The 19051-nt window shown below is 41.3% G+C and overlaps 1 protein-coding gene across 6 annotated transcripts in view; it reads right to left on the bottom strand.

The window, feature by feature from the left end:
- ARVCF (ARVCF delta catenin family member) overlaps positions 1–15656 on the bottom strand; it is a 239979-nt gene extending 224323 nt beyond the window's left edge. For 2 of the 6 annotated variants that reach the window (XM_032705634.1, XM_032705636.1), the window contains exons 1-2: positions 14899–15104; positions 144–210 (exon numbers count right to left, since the gene is read on the bottom strand). Coding sequence is in view for 1 of the 6 variants with exons in the window: in XM_032705632.1 (XP_032561523.1) it covers positions 14936–14954 (19 nt within the window). In the remaining 5 variants the exon portion in view is untranslated. Of the gene's footprint in view, positions 1–143; positions 211–14898; positions 15105–15441 lie in introns of those variants that run through there. The other 4 variants (XM_032705633.1, XM_032705632.1, XM_032705635.1 and 1 more) reach the window with 4 other exon arrangements.
- Between the last annotated feature and the right edge of the window lie 3395 nt (positions 15657–19051).

Here is a 19051-nt window from a genome sequence, read left to right as displayed (position 1 = left end):
TGACAACTGTGAGACTGTCTAAGACAGTAAATAGCAGGACTGATTAAAAAAGGAACAATTTTGCTTTCTAGATTTCACAGACATGATCATGTGTAATAAGGAAAGAAATACAAATACATGTAAGAAATTTTGGCAACTCTTACCACCCTTTCAGGCGAGTTGTTAGGCTCCTTTCCTTGTTCATAAAGCACAACTCAGTTATGGATACCCCTGGAAAACACAAGATACAGATCAAACTCAGAATAGTAATGCTGCAATTAGTGTGACTAATGGTTTGTTGACCTGAGCAATGGGGCAACTCTCTCAACACTTGCCAAACTGCACTGCTATCCCTAGTTCAAAACAGCAAGTCAAGACTTCCATCATTAAGAGTTCCTACTTCCCCCTCCAAAAAAACCCCAAACAAACAAACACACCAAACAAACAAAAACCAAACCACAACAAACCACCCACCCCCCCAAACAACAAAAAAAAAAAAGAAAACCCCTAACAAACAAACAACAAAAAACAAACAAACAAACAAAAACAACCACCAAAAGTTCATGGTAGAAATTTCTACCTGGTTCGAACACTCTAGTATGTGAAGAGTTTCTACTGAAACCTCTGGGTCACAAAATTCAAAAATCATTTGGTTTAACTGTACAGTAACAAGACACAAAAACAGCCAAGATGTTTCTCCTTATTTTCTCTTTGTATAAATATATTTTTACTTGAAGTTTTAAGGAAACCAGAGCATTTTTCATATCAAGTTCACAGTAATACAAAGTTTTAAATCTCAGGGAACACAAACACTGTCTTGGGCTACGTTCTGTCAAGTTTTAATCAACTTTTCTTTGTGTTTGACTCCCCAAACCATACGTCTCCAACTGTCTCACCTGCCTTCCTTTCCAAACTAGAAATCCCCACAATTCCATGTGGACACTGCAGGTCACACCTTCAACAGGGAACACCACAAGCCAGCAGTGCTGGGGTTACAGGACAGAAGGGGGTAAACTTCACTGTGACCCTAAAATCCCCCCCTCTTGTAACCCATTCGACATTTGGCTGCCCTATAAAAACCATCTCCACTCCCTGGGAGCCCTCACCTCCCATGGTACATTTTATGTTTCATTCCATAATTTACAAGTTGTAAAGCAACACTATGTCATAACACAGTAATTCCAATGACTTCAGGGTGACACTTGACGAAAATTTAGCTAATTAGTAAACAGGATGCTTTATTTATCTTCAACTCTTGATAAGTAAATGCTTTTAAGTCCTGCAGAACAAAGGAGAAATCTCATCACAACCATGAAACACACGAGCGAGTAGAGCACGTACACGGAAATCCAGTTTGTCACAAAATAAAACTCATTAGAAGGGTCATGTTGTTCCAGAAGCAGCACTGAGGGAGATGGTAAAATCATAAGAAATGTGTTGAATCGGTACAAATCCAACCTCAGGCAAGAATTCTCCTCAAAAGTTTCATTTTTTACTAACAATTCAGACTTTGCCTGATGAGCAGTTCAACCCAGAGGTCAGAAGCAAAGTCTTGTCAGTGCTTGCCCTTTTAAAAACTTTGCCAAAGAATAAAAGGAACACACAATTTCCTCTAACCAAAAAGAAATGCAAACAGTTATGACAATCAGAAATAATATTAAACAGACATCAGCAGGGTAATACTAACTATTAAAAAATGCCAGTAGTATCAAGTTTTAAAACACTGCAAGAAATCCTATACAGTCCTTCTAAAGTTATTTTTAATTAAATATGGTAATTCCATGTGAGCCATTTTAAAAGCCTCTACTCTTCAAAAAACGTCAAAAATTATGGCCTATTTTAAATAAATAATCAGTGAGTTTCTTAATGATGACAAAAAAACATAAGTTGGCAGCAAGCTGATTTAATTTATGTTTTCAATGTAAATCACAGCATAATTTGAGCTGCAAATCTGGATACTCTGCTATCTGTACCTGCCTGTAAGACCCAGGAAGAGTGCAGGAAGAAATTATAATTATTTGGAACTTAAATTTATGAATGTTATTAACTTCTTTTATGAGCAACATCACTCAAAAAGTATGTTTGATATTCTGGTGATTTCACTTGATTAAAAATTAATCTCTTTTCAGCATCTGAAGATGCTCATGGGAAGAGAAATTCCAGTGTGTGACCAAACATGCACTGCAAAGAGATCAGAGCAGTGCAAGTCTTGATGAGAACCACCACATACCATTAAAAGAAAACCCTGACTTTTTGCATTGCAATGTCATGTTCTTAAAATCACAGGGGGGGTGGATGTAATGTGATTTCGGGTATCTTTGCACAGTACAGATGATTAAACATTAGGTAAGTCAAGCAGCAAACCAAGAGAACAAGCTCTGCAGCCTTCACTCATAACCTTGTTCAAGAAATTTAGTCTGCCAAGCTCCAGGTCCCCAAAGGTCTGAGCTTCTCAGGAACCAAGCCAACCTTGAAACTGCAGCAGCTGTACAAGTGGAGCTGTATTTTGGGCTTAACAAATAACTATCATGGCTTAACACACAACAGTGAGCAGAGGAGAAAGGATGGAAGAAGTCTCTGCCACGAGCTTGAACAAAGTTCTCTGTGCCAGAGCAGCTGCCAAGGACTAACAAGTCTGTGTTCTCAGTGACTGCAGGCAGGACTAGAGTAATAAGTCCCCTATAAATATTCAGCAGACCCACCATATTAGCAGCTCCAAACATAGCAAAGGGTGAAGGTCTCTTAAAGAGCAGCTCTCAGCATCGTGCAGCCAATTCTGACTGGAACCTTGTGCTGAACCAATGCCAGCTGACAAGGGCACGACCTTCTATTGATGCTGAAAACGATGACTTGGTTCAAAAATTGTTTCGTTTTGCTGCCACAGATTTAACAGCTCAGGTTTTGCCCCCACGAGATGAGTAAAACATGCTCATTAGGTAATCTGCTTCCACAGAGACAGGATTTTAGACAAAGGCTAAGCATCTTTATTTTAACATTACTAATATGTCTTCAAGGTCCTTGAATGCAGCCCAGGTGCAGAGGGAGCAGAGTTCTCCCAGCCCCACCACTGTGCCCAGCACACATTCTCCACAGGAACACCGGTGCAAGTTGTGGGTAACATTAAATACATCACAAAAAGCACTGAGCAGAAATACAGCTCCATACACCATCACAGCAATCCTGCAGCTCTCCAAAAATGTGCACAAATAGAAGGAAATAATTTTTGCTTTGTTTATCCACTCTAACAGGCAAGACAATTATGAATTATTATAACAACTTCTTTCAGCTTGTCCAAAATATTTACTGCCCATTGTTTTCATCTTCCTAGTTACAGACATGCCAATGTCAGACAGTATCTGTTATAATCAACTTGGATTTACTATTCCTACCATCTGTCTTAACTCTAACCAATAAAGAAATACTGAACAAAAAAGGGGATGAGAGGAAGAAGGGAATCAGAATGCCACAAAGATAAGCAGGCAGATATTTGAATGCAAGAACTCTAGAGGCCAAAATGTTCCAGCTGAGCCAACCATGGTTTCCTGCTGCTGTTACCAACATGGTACTATAGAAAATAATTGCAAATATTACTCACAAAGTACAAAATAGAAACAAACAAGATAATGGAAGAAACATGTATCTACTGACAAAGCTCATTAGCAGATGATATACAAAATAATTCAATATGCTTTGAAGCCACTTGTATAAAGTGACAGTGGAAGTGCTTAAATTTAAATAAACCACTTAAAATTCTTTATTTCGCTAAAGGCAGAAGTTTGACCTTAAATGTTCATTTAAATAAATAGAACCAAGTTGGTTAAAAAAACAAAAACTGGAGTCTCATAAATGCAGCTGAGGGCTGAAACTGGAAATACTGGAGATAATCTGGCACAAGACCCCTGCTCAAAGCAAAGTCAATTTGAACAAGTTACTCAAGATCTTTTTTTTCCAGTCAGGCTTTGAAAATCTCCAGGAATGTAACCTCCACAGTCTCTGGTCAACTTGCTCCAGTTCACACTCAGAGTAAATTCTTTCTCAGGTTTTGACTGAAATAAGACTTCTCCACTTTGGCCCTCCCAGCCCCTGAGGTTGTGCTGCCTGTTGTATATTCCTGATCAGTGCAAGCTGCTCAAAGCCAGGAGCTCCAAAAAGGACAATGAGATGTATAACCATGAAATCTATTGCCCGTGCCTGCATGCATTAGCAATCACCAGCATGGCCTCTGGGCCCAATAATGCAGAGCTGGATTCCTTCATCTTCCAGTGACTGCTGAAATCCCCCAGTCACACAAGGACACACAAAACAAGAATACATTTTTTCACTCCTGGGCATTACACTGATTTTAAATCACCTGGGTTTTGTTTTGTTACTGTACATCCTCAATAGGTTTATTTCAGTTTCACAGGATCAAGGATATTTTAAATAATTAGTTTCTCAGAAAATCCACTATTAACACTCCTTGCCTCACACATTACATGCAAAACACAGTTTTTGTGAGGTGGACCTGGCAGAACCTGTATGAACTCAATGCTCCTGAGATTTCCATCAGAAACCAGTCACTTGATTTCATAGGAAATGACAAGAATGCACAAGCATATTTTTTGTTCTCTGGTACAGAAGTCTCAAGTGACATTTGCTGTAAGAAGGACAATGTTAATGGCCATTGAAATGTCAAAGGTTTCCCAAGGAAAAGTCAATTCTGGTCATGCTTCCCCTCTTAAAACATGGGAGCAATTCAGGTGTATCGAGTCAAACCACACCTGTGTCAGGAAGAGGGAAACAAATACCAGGCATTAATCTCTGGTACTAAAACTGTGCAACTGGTATTTTTGTGGATAATTCCTTTCTGGTTTTACATTCTGTAGAAGAAGATGCCTTGAGGGATTTCTTCTCCCCAGTAGAATTTTCCAACTTGCTGTTTCATATCAGTGCAGCTACTGAAGTCACTTATTTTAGAGTACAAGTCTGATAATTAAGTCAGCCTATTTCAGGGTCTTCCCCCTCCCCCAGGCTTCTTCATTACAGCTATTTTCATTCTGGACTCTCCACACACTGCGTGCACCTGTAATCTGTATCTACATTGTATTAGTAGGATCCTCCTAATTAGATTTAATTTCTTCAAGTGAGGAAAAAAAGTGACATGCTAAGCCTGCCAGTTCTTTGAAGAATGTCCTAGAAGGTCAAATGGTGTGTCTAGAAGGGCTTTGTGATCCCTTTGACACAAGTGAGATAAGGTTGGTCAACATTTCAGATGCCTTCAGTAATGAAAAGCAAAGTAACTGGTATTGATTCCCTTCACATCAATCTCAAAGTGGTAAACAAAATAATTATATCCTCTGTATAGCAGTCTCATGGGTACATGCAGATACTTAATAGATTACAGACAGAAGAAAGCTCATTTAAATCACGTGTCATGTAAAATTCTAGTTTTCTTAATTGAGCTACTATGTAGACACTAAAGTTTCCAAAATCCCTATATCCCTTATCCTGACAAATGCAACCAAAATCAGAAACTCTCTGAAGATGAGTACTGTTCCTACAGATTACTGTTCCATAGTTCTGTCTAATTCTGAAACAACAGCTCTGTTCTTTAACAGAAATAGCTTCAAAACAGTATTGCAGGTTTCACAATTCTAAAATATGTTGGTTTAATTCTTCAAAGCAAAAATTATTTAAAAGAACTAAAAACTCGCTCCTGTGTGAGACCAGCTGCATTCCCCTAGACTTCAACTTCTTTTCCCATGAAATAGTTCCCTTTATCCTGTAATTCTTATTAGACTTTTCCCTCCTTTTGGGGCATCGTGACAAACTACAGCCCAGATTACTTTAAGTAATAAAGGGCTAATAATGAAGGGCTATGAGGGTCTGGTTCTGGTGGAAGCACACAGTCCAACCCTCCCCACACTGAATCTCTGGCTCGCAGCCTCCCCTCCCCAACTGCATCACTGCGACAGACACATCTGCATTTGGCACCTGTTTAGTCCTCTCGGCCCCAGGATCTGTAGCCAATTTGTTTGGCTAAACACTGCACCTGCAAAATGCAGCAGTATTTGCTCATTAGGGCACAGGTAGTAAGCCTGTAGCACAAAAAACGAAACAAATAAAAAGCCAACACGTTGTCTTATTTATGGTTAAAATGCCTCACACCAATTACAGCAGTTCTCTCGGCCCAACTGAGTGTTTTCTCAAGGTAATACTACAGAGAAAGGTTGCTGAATTTTAACAAGAGTCACTGTAGTTATTGAAATATTGATACATAAAATGAGGTAACAAATTACAGAATCTGTACCTTTGGTTTCCATAAAAAGGAGATTTCTTTGTATTGCTCCTCTGCCTTGGATGTATCTTTCACAAATTTTATAACATTTAACTTATGAAACTTCCAAGTTCTTCCTATTCCTTTGTGGCACAGAGAATAAGCTTCTACTTATTTTCTATATGCAGATGGATAATGCAAAGCAAATTCCTCATTCAGGACACAAAGAGTTAATCCGAGAGAAAAGGAGAGAATACAAGGTCAAAACAATATGGGAAAGGAAAACATCTTGTAGGACAGGGTCTAAGACAGTTCTACTGGCCAGTGTTAAGGTTACCAACATCACTACCCTCCTACAGAGAGGGAAATGAGAAGAATTTGCTAAATATAGCCAGAACTGTTTGGAAGGATGCCTATCCTTATTTGTGCATTCATCTGTTTAATTGTGGGCAATATAGTCCACTAGACAGCCTGAGGCAAGTGTGCATGTTCAATATTCCCTGAATTAGACAATTTCAACTGCAGATTGGACTTAATTACAGAGTTTACAATAGTATAAATGAAAACTCTGTATTTTGAAACTCAAGTTTGGGAATGTACTAAATGCCTTCAAGACTGTGTGCAGTTTTAAACAAGCATGGTGAGAAAGGCCACAGAATTCTTGTGTTTACTCTATGACCTCAAATCCAAATGTATACAAATATAATTTATATGTATTATCTCTTGATCATTTAAATGCAAATGCTTGCCTTTGCATTGTGAAGAGACTAACCTTCACACAATAATATTTTGAATTTATGTTCATTTTCTATTTAAAAAACACTAACAAGAACTTTGTTATTGGGCTGTATATAACTAGATAAGTTACATTAGCTCTTCCTGGAGAGGAAAGTGAATATAACAAACTTCAGTTCTGTTTAATATTAGATCTTCAGCACCTTAAAAATTAAAGTTTTGAAATTCAGAATTATCATCCTGCTTCTCTGCTTCAAAACAGCGGCAAGTGGTTTGTGGCATCATAACAGAAAGGAGGTGGTTATTTCCTTGAACAGACAGATGAGCACGGGCTGGGACTCAGAAATCACCCTCAGCACAGTAAATAGGCTGTAAAAGCTGAAGGTTGTTTGTCATCTACGAGAACACCACAGTGAAACATCAGTAAAACACTGTGGCAACCTATGAAGGCCTGGAACTTATGGATTATACAATTCCATCGTCACAGCACATTAAAACCAGCACCTTCCCCTGCGCCTCTGAAATACTGCCTCAGGAGAGGGAACACCGGGTTTGCCTCCCATTATCTGCCAGCCTGCAGTAAGGAAGTGCCTTGGTCCTGAATCAGAACCCACAGGAATTTAACAAGTGCTATTTCTGCTTGTAGTAAAATCTTCAATATGTAATTTACATCTTGATATGTCATCATTTCTTGGTATTTAACTTAGTAACAGCTTCTCTAAAGCAGAGATTTTATTACATAAATTATGGAAGTAGCAGCCTGGGTATAGTGCAGACAGCATAAATTTCTGAATCAATACAAAATATGTCCCTGGCAGTAGTTGTTATTCTATGCAGGTGTGTTATTGATTACAGCCATAATGGTCTCACTTTAGCTGCCATCAATAACTCACTACTTGTATTGTCACACTGAATTAAAAAAGAACCAGTCTAAAAATATGAGAAGTTATACCAGCATGGCATGACCCAGCCTGTGGTGCAAAGAAGCAGAACACTGCCAGTTTAACTCAGAATTCATGTCTGAAACTTCACCTGACATTACACTGATAAAATAAAGGCAAATGTGATATTTATTCAGGCAGAAGAATATATGTTCTTAAATGTTCTGGAAACTCTTAAATTTATGGCTACTGCATACAATAAAACTGTTTTCAATACCTTGGGACCATTATTAGGATACAGGTTATTGACATTTATTGATCAACATGGCTGAAGGTTCCTTGCATCAGATTAAGAATCACAGAAGGAATGTTAGATTATTTCATTTTTAAATAGAGTTTGTTTATAAAGCAAAACTTGACAGCAACATACAACAGTAACACACAACAGCAGAATACTAACCACAAGCCAAATGTTTGTGGAGTATCAAAAAGTTAAATATAGATAAAGGTATTACCACAATTGTATCAAAGACTGTTAATATACAGTACAATGGGTATTTTTCTTTTAAATATTTCAGATTAGATACACAGTAAAAGAACACTCATTTGCACTGACCTATCAAAATGCAGAAACAGACACGAGAAATAAAAGACTTCCAGTAATCTGATCTTTGTGCCACTTTAACCTTCTACAGAAGACTACCAAAATATTAAGATTATACATCAAAGATCAAAATAATAATAATAAAAGTGTCTACACCAACACTTTGTGTTCTGTACATATATAAGTAACACTGCTCATAGCAAATCTACACCATTTTAAAGGAGCACTGGTTTTGTGAGACACTTCCATTGCATTTCCCATGTACCTGCTCTGGACACCAGAGGGATTCTCCTCGAAAAGCCAAATAAAACACCTAACACCCTAAGGCATGCTCATGCCCACCGTTCTCTCCATATGCAGTCTGGTATAAGGCTTCCCTCTCTTTCCCAAAAAACAGCCAAGAAACTCTTGCAGCAGCAAGCTTACAGATTCCACCACACTGCCATGATGTCAACACCCATCACAGGAAACTCAACCAACAGCAACAGAACTCTCCCAAAGATCTGACAACTTCACCAAGTGACCAAAGTTATTTTTCCCCCTTCAACCTCATACAACGAACTTCCTATGTGAAGTGCACCAACAGCTGTCCATAAAGAAAACTCAACCCATCAATGAGCAAGTTCTCCAGAGTGTTGATGTACAAATAACATGAACAATCACCACACTGCCTCACTTGGCCTGCATGACCCATTCCAGAAGCCAGTCCCCATACACTACCTCATGAGGTGCTCAGACACACAGAGGCTCCTTCAAAGTGCCAGATAAAACACTGGATTCACCCTCACCGACTGAAGCAGCCTCCAGGAGTCCATCTCCATCACTGCTCTTATCTGCAGCCAGAAGGGTCTCTCTTTCCAACTCAGGCACCCACTGATGTGCCTGATGTTATTGTAGCCACCCCAACTCCAGTGTCGCATCTCATTCTCCTTCCCCAAGACAGACCACACTTTATCAACCATATTTGAAGCAATTCTGCAATTTGCTTTCCTCTGGGGAACCTCTGCAAGCTTTGATACTCTGCACACTGTTAAAACTATTACTATTTTCCATTTAAAACCTGCAAAGAAAAGCCTACCCAATATCACCATACACATTCAGCTCTCATCAAGCTGTGAATCCAGTAGCCATGGACGCTGTTGATTAGTCAAACATTGCATTGCAGTTTCTTAGCCACAGCATAATCCAGTCAAAGTCTGTGCCATCACTTCTGTCACCATTCTGAATGGCAGTTACTTAAAATTTTATCACTAAATAACTCAAATTAAATAGGGAACTGTTTACTGGTAACGAGAGGGTTCTATGGAGGAATTCCAACTCATGGGTAGAACTTACACCACTAGAGCAGATGAAGAACATGCAATTAAATTACTGGAAACACTAATGCTACTTTCACTAACTGAACTGATCTACATTCATTGCAATAAAGAAAACACTCTCACAGCAACAAGTTAAGGTGCCGTTTTTCTCTACAAAAAACCCCCATGATTTCTTTTATTATATTAAGAGGAGAAAATAACCAAACTTAGAAAAGAGGCATATGTGACACACAAAGCCCAGATCCTGTAAAGCTGTTTTTTGGCTGGTCAGCACTCCAAATTAAGTTACAGCTCGCACCTCAAAGTCAGTCAGTACCACTGCACCTCTAAGAATTCTTACAGGAATTACTCCATTAGATAAGTAGAATGATTTCCAATTAAGAATGCACATCTTGATGTCAATCCCCTGAGAAGCCCACTTTCAAGGATAACTGTGCAAAGAAAGCACTGATGCCTAATTCTAAAATCCCAAATTATTAAATTCTCAAAGAAAATAATGAATATTTTTCATTTACCATAACTACACAATGTCAGGACTTGCCCCAGAATGATTTACTCACTTCTTCCCTCTCACTTGCTTGCAGTGTTTAAGCCGTAACTCTTCAGTGATGCATTTCAGAAGAAATGCTTCACAACTCTCAAATAATCCATAAGGAGCTAAACAGGACCTGCTCTGGAGGACAAAGGCCTGGTGGTAAGGCATTAGACTTCAAGCTTTTAGTGGCTTATAACAGCCATAACAAGGCAAACAAAATAAATAATAAAAATGAAACTGGGAAAGATACCTTGATGTTGTCCTTTCAACCTCCAGCCAACCTCAGATGTCATGGAAGCACTGAAGCAGCAAAGAGATGATGCTGCTTAGATAGCAAAATCTCCATTTCTCCCTGACCCACAAATCAGAAGCTAACAGATCAGAGGTGCACTGGTGTATATCCCACGGTATCTCATGGAAACCCTGCTGCAGCTTCTGAACCAAAATGCATGTGCTCGAGATGCACAAAAAACATAACTATAAATAACACCAGCTGAAGCATGCACAGAAGATTCTGACAACCCAGTCAAGGACCTTATGGAACAAAATTCCCGAATTGCCTAAGAAAGCCATCATATCTGAAGAGATGAAACACACTGCATGGAGCTGAGAAACAGAAAGGTCTTTCCTGGGCAATATCAACTGCAGAGTGAGGCAGAGCAGCACAACCCTGCCCATGTGTTCTTACTGCACCTCACTACCCTGGAATATTGCCACCAGCAGTATCCCCACCACACAATGCTGCCTGAGAATTACTTTCTTGGGCCACTCAGTCTGGAATCTGTGATCTCAATATCACAATTCTGCTCTTTCTAAATGTACTCTATAGTCAAAAATCACTCGTCTCATGGTAATTAGTATCAGCTGATTACAGAGGATTAACACTTGCACAATCAGACAAAGATATCCTTCACAAAGAGGTTTTTGGAGATAGAACTGCATATACTCAGGCTCATAGGTTTTCCACAGCGTACTTTTTCCTAACAAACATTGTACATCTTGTGCAAAATGTGTACAATTGAGGAAACACAGGTTTAGGTATCTACACAAGTACCCACTGATCAGTTCTTTCCAGGTTAACTCCTCAGAGGGCCTGATTTTGAAAGATAAGTCAAGGGATCTGTCTGGTCATCACTGTGGCCAGCTTCTCGTAACCAACTCTAGCTGGTTCTTATTTGGTTGGAACCACTAACATTTCCACCAGTTTTATCTAGATTGGACAAAACCCACACAACTACAAAGCAAAAGATAAGGACATAAACGCAGTATCAACTTTTACAGAATTGGATGAATCACCACTTTAAAAAAAAAAAACCAAACCACATCAATAAAGCCAATCACTTCAGGGGTATAAAGGATCCACTATTTTCAGAAAGAAGCATTTGTTCCAACAGTGGTAACAGTAATGACAACTACTGTAAGAAAATATATGTTTTTTGTAGGAATGAGGAGTGACTAGATGCGAGCTTCATTAACTAAACTGTTCTCTATAAGAGACTAAAATACTTAAAAATACCACCCATATATACATTCCTATTGGGTCTCTTGCACATTTTTTTTATCCCCATGATTAACTGATATTCCAAGAGAGGCATTTATTTTGGTGGGTCAAGATGTCGGACTATCCTGAAACACAGTGGCAATTGATGACTCTAAAACATTATTTTGTTTGATCAATGTGTATAAACTAATGAGTCATAGATGCTGTCCAGTTAGCACTCAATGATTAGCCATTTACAGACCACACACCAAATGTTACTTCTTGAAAATGTGACTGCCAGACGGTTGATTGTCAGGTTTTCAAAAGATTGGACATTACTAAATTGAGCTGTCTGTTCTTAGAATGTTGCACAAAACCAGCCACAAAAAGAACTGGTTTCTCTAGAATTAGTTATTTGTCTTACATACTATGCAACACAAACGTGACCCAAGCTAATGAAGAAGATGCAGACCTCCAGAACCTCAGCAGACAGCACCAGATGCAGCTGCACAGATTGTTTTGGACTGCCTGAGAAATGGAGAAACAAGAACAAAACACTTGCACAGCAGTTTTTTTGTTTGGGTTTTACATGAGCTACCTGAATGAAATGAAACCCAATTCATTATGTAAGTTGGTTGCTATTTTTCCAGATGCTCAGGTGGCTCTAACCACCTCGCTCCAGCACACAGGTAGACCACATCCTACCTGGAATTTAAGAGACTACTTCAAGACCTCCCTGTTCTTACTTTAATGCTTAAACACTGATAATATTGCCAATGCCCTTTCCTGAAGAAAATGTGCTTGTCAAGTTACATGTATACTCTGAATATCTTGTATTATGGAAAGAATACTTTTCCTAAAAAAATGAGGATCTTAACAGAAATCTCACTGCTAACATTAAGTCTGAATAAGGTAACTGCATGCAACACATCTTAAATTCCTTCCCTATTCGTACTGGTGTAAGCCTAGAGTTGGCCCTTTCCTCCTTATTCTGTAGAAGCAGACAAGAAAGTAAAAAATTTGACCTAACCTTTCTGATTTGAAGATTACTGTGATGGCTACAGGATACCCTCACAAGACACTGTCATACTCTGGTTAAACTGGAAAGACACAAGCTAAATGTAATCTCACACTTTGCGCTGCTACAGCATTTGTTTACAATGTTTGTGTCAATGATTTATACTCACACAATAAAATATTAAGAGCAACAAACCGTAAACCTGGCAGCACAAGAACTCTAACAGGTTTTCCTTGCAGTCTATCAATTCTGACACTACCCAAGATCCACCAAAAGCACTGCAGAAATAACGTGTTGCATTACATAAAATCAAATACAGAAGCTTAGTTTTATATAACTGTAATATGCATACATATGGTCTTCAGGACAAGATATCTTCTCTAAACTGCAGTTCATACAAAATTCCAAGTATAAGCAAAATACAGTAATTCTGCCATTTCTAGTGCAGTATCTTAAACTCAATATAATGGCAATCTCTCTCTATTTGTAGCTCTCACTGGTTCTTCCAGTATTAAAGACTTGCTGAAACTGAAATCCATTGCAGATTTTGAACTAATAAGTGAACGTCAAAGAAGACACTAGTTTTCATCTATTTTAGCCAAATAGTAGGTCAAAACTATCATCACATTAATTGCAATTCAGTTATTTTTCTTGACAGCAACTATGGCATAAAAATAAAATCAAAGTCAACTTTGCAAAGATCATCAATGTCAAATAAAATACATTCTGTGCATCTCTGAACAATACACGAGGATAAATCATGCAGTGAAACTATTGTTCTTCCAAACCTTGCCTTCCCAGAACATTCCTTTAGCCAAGCAATGGGAAGATAAACCCATTTGCCTAATGGAGCATATAATTTAAATATTTCAGACAAGCATTTACAGAGATGTTGCTTAAAATAGATTTCACAGCCATCCATCCAAATCTATTGCATGATGAAGATCCCAACATAGTTCACAACTTATTTTTTCTATACAAACTCTAAACTCTCCAGCCCTTGCAGCTACTTTAGTCACCAGGCATACTCTGTATTACTTTATTACAACCTTTTTTCCATAGCAAATTTAATACGAAGCTACAATTTTCCTCTTTGGTAGTGCCTTGCAACATTTCTAAACCCACTAACATTTCAGATTTTACTACTGCACCATGCAGTCCTGCACAATTCTCTAAACAAAATACACTGGAATTTATGAAACCTTAAAGGGATAGTGTACTTCATACAGACTGCAGTATATTCCATCCACAGGGAGATGCAATCAGCCAATGTCAATATTCTGTCATTTAGAGTCATAGTTTTCTTACCATAAAACATTCTCATTAATACAGAACACTAGGGTTAGGTTTTCCCCCCCAAACTTCTATCTAGGGTTTAAGTTATTAATATGATAACAGGTCTTCACTTGATAAAAAAAAATCTGCTTATGTTTTTTTTTCAACGTGCTATGAATCACATTTTGTATTGTGACCTACCTAAAGCACAACAGTAACAAGCGAACTGCATGCTAACAAGAATTCCCCCTTCCACATACACAAACAAGTACCTACATGAAAAAAAAACAGAGAAAGGGAAAAGGACAGTCTTTACTATTCTTTACTATTTACATACTGGGAGTGAGCATTTCAAAGAGTTGATCAACTTCCACAAACAAGATTTCAATCGTGTACCTCAATACCGCAGGGAAAGCGAAAAGTAAAAAATAACCCCAACTTCGGCTTTTAAGCCTGTCATGGATTTCACCCTTGGGAAAAAACAGGTTAGTTTTGTCTGGTCTTTGCTACAAAGAGAGTCATCTCCTATGCACGCCACAAATAACCTGAGCGATGACTGCCCTGCAGGACAAGAGCTGCCCATCATATTGCAGGATTATCACAATGTTGGCTTGTTTAGGGGTTGCCCGTGTGTGAGCGGCTTGCGCATGTAATTCAGGCATTCGCTCACATCAACTCCTCGTTGCGTATCTCACGATAAACTGATGGACGCTGCTGAACCTGAACCACCAACCTTTAGCGAACAAAGAAGTCTAAGCCCGCAACCGTGATGCAAAATCACCCCAAAACCTACTACACCCTGCAAGACCCTCTCACCGAAAATAGCCCGGCAAGCTCATTCATTCTTCCCGACCCAGCGATTCGCTCACCATCTCCTCCGTCTTCTCTTATCTCTCTGCCCTCCGCTTATTTTCCTCGCTGCTGCTGCTGCTGGATTCAAGGAGGCGGTGTACCAAAAAAAAAAAATTAAAAAAAAATATAAAAAGGGAGGAAAAAAAGGCCAAGTGTTCCCTGCAGCAGCAGGGGCAGGCGCTGGACAGCAGGTCAGCCCCGGCGCTCCGTCAGCCCCGGCGCTCCGCTCCCAGCGCGGGGCCGCTCCCGCCGCCGCCGCTCCCGCCGCTCCGCCCGCCCCCCGCGCGGTCCCCGGGAGAGCGCCCGGGCTGCACCAGCGCCTCCCGCCCGCTCACCGCCGGCACCGCCGAGGAGCCGCAGCCGGGCTGATTTTCCCCTCCCACCTCCACATTCCTATTTACAAAGGGTATCCAAGACCGTCTTTATCCAACGGGGGGCTGGAGGGGGGGGGGGATAGTTGAGGGAGGGGGAGGTAGAAGCGATCATTAACCCTTTTCCTGCGTTTACCTTTTGCTACTGGGATTTTTTTGCTCCGGTTTTGGAGCGCACGGGGGAATCCCCCTTTCTCTACAGAGCACATGGGCTCGCTGCCATCGGGCCCCGCCGGGGCCGCGCTCCCGCAGCGCGGCTTGGCCGCTCGCCACTCCTGGAGCAGCACAGCCCTCCCCTAAAAAAGGTCCAAGGGCACGGCCGAAAAACGCACGCCCTCCCTAAACCACCGCTGGGGAAACAAGGGGAGAGGAGCGCACAGCACGGGCAGGCCGTGAGGGCAGGGCCCGCCCCACACCGGTGTTTTTAACGGGGCGTTCGCGGTGCCCCGCGCTCACACCTGGGGGAGCGGCGCAGGCGGCGCGCCCCGCCCGCCCCCGCGCGCCAACCGGCCTCGCCAATTCCCCATTGGCCGCTCGGCCGCGCTCGCGCCCGGCAACCGCAGCCCCATTGGTGCGGTCCCGCCCCCGCCGCCGCGCCATTGGCAGACGGGGCTGTCCGTCAGGGAGCCGGGCGGCCCCGCCCCTAGGCGGGCGGGGGAGCGGCCGCGGCGCCGCGCGGGAGCGGGTCCGGGGTGGGCATGGGGCACCGCGGGGTTGGGGCTCCGCCCGGCCCTCACGGCACAGCCGGGCTCGGGACACGGCCCGGCCCTCGGAGCGCTGTCGCTGCGCGCTCGGCGGGAGCGGCAGGGACCATTGTATCACCTCCCGGGATGGGTGCGCGCTCCCGCCCTGCCGGCCCGCAGCGCTGAGCCCCGCGCAGCGCTTCGAAGGGTCCCTGCGCTCGGGGAACTCGCCGGTACCTCGCCCAGCTCCCCGCGGGGGGATCCGGGCCCAGCTGGTGTCCCAAGGGCTGTGGCAGCGGGCCCGCCTGGTGCGGCGCAGCCGGGGATGCTGGCACGCGATCCGCGTGGGTTTGTCCAACCTGACCTCGCCGTTTGCAGTGGTCTGTGCAATGCGGTCGTCGCCTTCTCTTTGATAACCTAAATGCCTTGAGCTTTCTATGTCCTTATTTTGTATCTTGTTATCTATCCCCTTCGTTAATGTTCCTCTTTTGAATCATTTCCTGTGGTTCCCCCCCTCCCTAACCGAGGGTGCCAGAAATGTTTCAGCGTTCCAGTGTCACTCCCTTGTCTCCTCTGTATACTGTATTTTATACATTAAGTGATTAGTTTAGTCCAGTTTACCACAGTATTACCCTGAGAGGTCACATTGCAATATTTATATATAGTAACAGCTAAATTATCTTCTGAAGTACTTTTTGCCAAGGCAGCCCCCATCCCTGCATTCTTTATTTCCAGATGTGTTTCCTCACGTTTTCTGATACTAAAAATGCAATTTATTGGACTGGAATTATTTAATTGGGCATATCAGATGATTTTGTAACCAATCAGCCATGTGAATTATCCACTCACCTGCTAAGCTACAGATTTTACTAGTAAAGAACTTGCCTCATCCAGGCAATTGATAGAGATACCAAATCGGATCAGAGCAAGAACTCGTCTCTAGAATACTCTGTCTGGGTCCCTGATGTCTCCTCTTCACAACCAGTTTTCGAGAGATCTCTCATGGCAAAGATACTTAATCCATCTAAGGAGTGTTCTATGCACTCCAAACAATGTGCATTCCAGCACATAAAGAACAAGGTTTAAACAGATGTTAGGACTATTTCCCTTTTTGTTTTTGAGATTTCGTCAGGACAATTCTGCAAGGTTTTCACTAAGCTTCTGCTTGTTTTTCAGCTTTCTCCAAGACAGATTCTAACCTGACAGCCAATACTACTCTCTTCATTAAAATAAAGTGGACACAGAATCACAGCCTGCTTGGGATGAGAGTATTCAAGTTTGACAAACAATGGGAGCTATACACAGATCCCCTAGAATAGGGTCTAAAAGGGACAACAATAACCAAGCTGTTTTAGGCAGAACAAAAAGTAGACACAAGAATAGAAGGAAGAGTCTGAATGGTCACCAAATCCAGTATTCACAAGTCCTTTCAGCAGACTGTTTTTGTGAAACCTCTTAAAAGGCTTTTTAAATGACTCTAAGGTTATTCTAACTTCCCATATTGTATTAAAAATAACAAAAAAGTCATTAAAAACCACCATTAACTTTAAAGCTTATGGACAGTTTTTCTTCCCATGGACATTGCTGCTACTGAAAATATGCAGATTTATCATCTGAGGATTTTTAATGGGTATCAAGCATAGAAGGTAAATAATCTTTGGTCACAGTGATGAGTCTGTACTTGAAACCTCAAACAGAGTGATAGAAAGAACAATACATTACAATTAATGTACATGCATTTTACCTATTTCAGTGTAATGGAGATTTGTATAATTTGTCCACTTATTCATCAGATGACTTTGTAATAACAACTCTGTGCCTGAAAGCATATTTTAGGTTTATATGTTTCAAGGTAATAACTACACTCTATTATTGTATTTCAGAAGCAGTAGTACAAAGAATGATGATCATATACTCACCCAGTAATTTTCATCAGCAGATCTCAACAGACCTTGTGAAGGTCAATGTGATCATCCCACTGATGATGATGGAGAAAGAAAGCATTGAGATGAACTTGCTCAATGTCATGTGCCAGAGCAGTGGTAAAGCTGACACTTGACTTCAGGTTTTCGGCATCCAGGATGAAAGGTTTCGCCCTGCAAGCCACGGTACACATCCAGATACCCCTGGGAGTTCTTTTAATTAGTGTTTTGTATCTTTTGTGTGCTGTGTTTATCAGTGTTAGAACCTAGAAGAGCACTTAAGGCTTTTATGGTGTTTCCTTATAGGCTTCACCATAAGAGATTTTGTAATTTACAGGGTTCCACTGAAACCCTCCATTGCCACCTGTGAAGAAAAAGTCAGAAATTTTCAGATCTTGTTTGAAAAACCCACGAGTAAGTTAATATTTAATTGTGACAAAAAAGTGGCATGGATCCAATCTCAGCCTAAATCTGCAGATCTAGGTAAAATTACTAAATGTTTGATTATCAGTTCTGATCGTGCTGTGCTTAATAACTTGACACTGTCACTTGTAGCAAATTTGACATTGTCAGTTGTATTTTCCTCAATCCTCAGGAAAGCTGTCCTGGCTGGAATTTAGCCCATTGCAAGCTCAGAGCTCAGTGACTTTGGAGCCCTCCTGGAAGTGGAGTCTGTGCTGAAGGTGGTCATGGGAACAGCAGTCCATGGAGCAGCCTTGATCTAGACGGGTCAGGAGCTACAAACTCGCTTGTTCTAGAGGGGCTGGGAGTTACTTCCAAACTCGCCAAGTGTCAACAGTCCAGTCCTGGGTGTATCCATCCTTGGAGGTGTGAGCCCTGTGCACCTCAGATCGAGCATTTTAGGTTATTATTTCACACCTTCATAGAATCATCACAGTTGGAAGAGACTTTTAAGATCACAAAATCGGTGTGGCACTACCACTGTAACCTCTAAATCACATCTACCAGTGCCACGTCTTAAACACCTCCAGGGATGGTGACTCCAACAGGGGAAGGTGTGTGGATCCAGGGGAAGGTGTGTCCATGTAGGGGAAGGTGTGTGGATCCAGGGGAAGGTGTGTGGATCCCAGGGAAGGTGTGTCCATGCAGGGGAAGGTGTGTGGATCCCAGGGAAGGTGTG

The sequence above is a fragment of the Chiroxiphia lanceolata genome, chromosome 18 (genome assembly GCF_009829145.1).
Source record: "Chiroxiphia lanceolata isolate bChiLan1 chromosome 18, bChiLan1.pri, whole genome shotgun sequence".
Lineage (NCBI taxonomy): Eukaryota > Metazoa > Chordata > Aves > Passeriformes > Pipridae > Chiroxiphia > Chiroxiphia lanceolata.
Note: the sequence above shows the minus strand (reverse complement) of the source record. Positions and strands in the feature narration are given on the sequence as shown.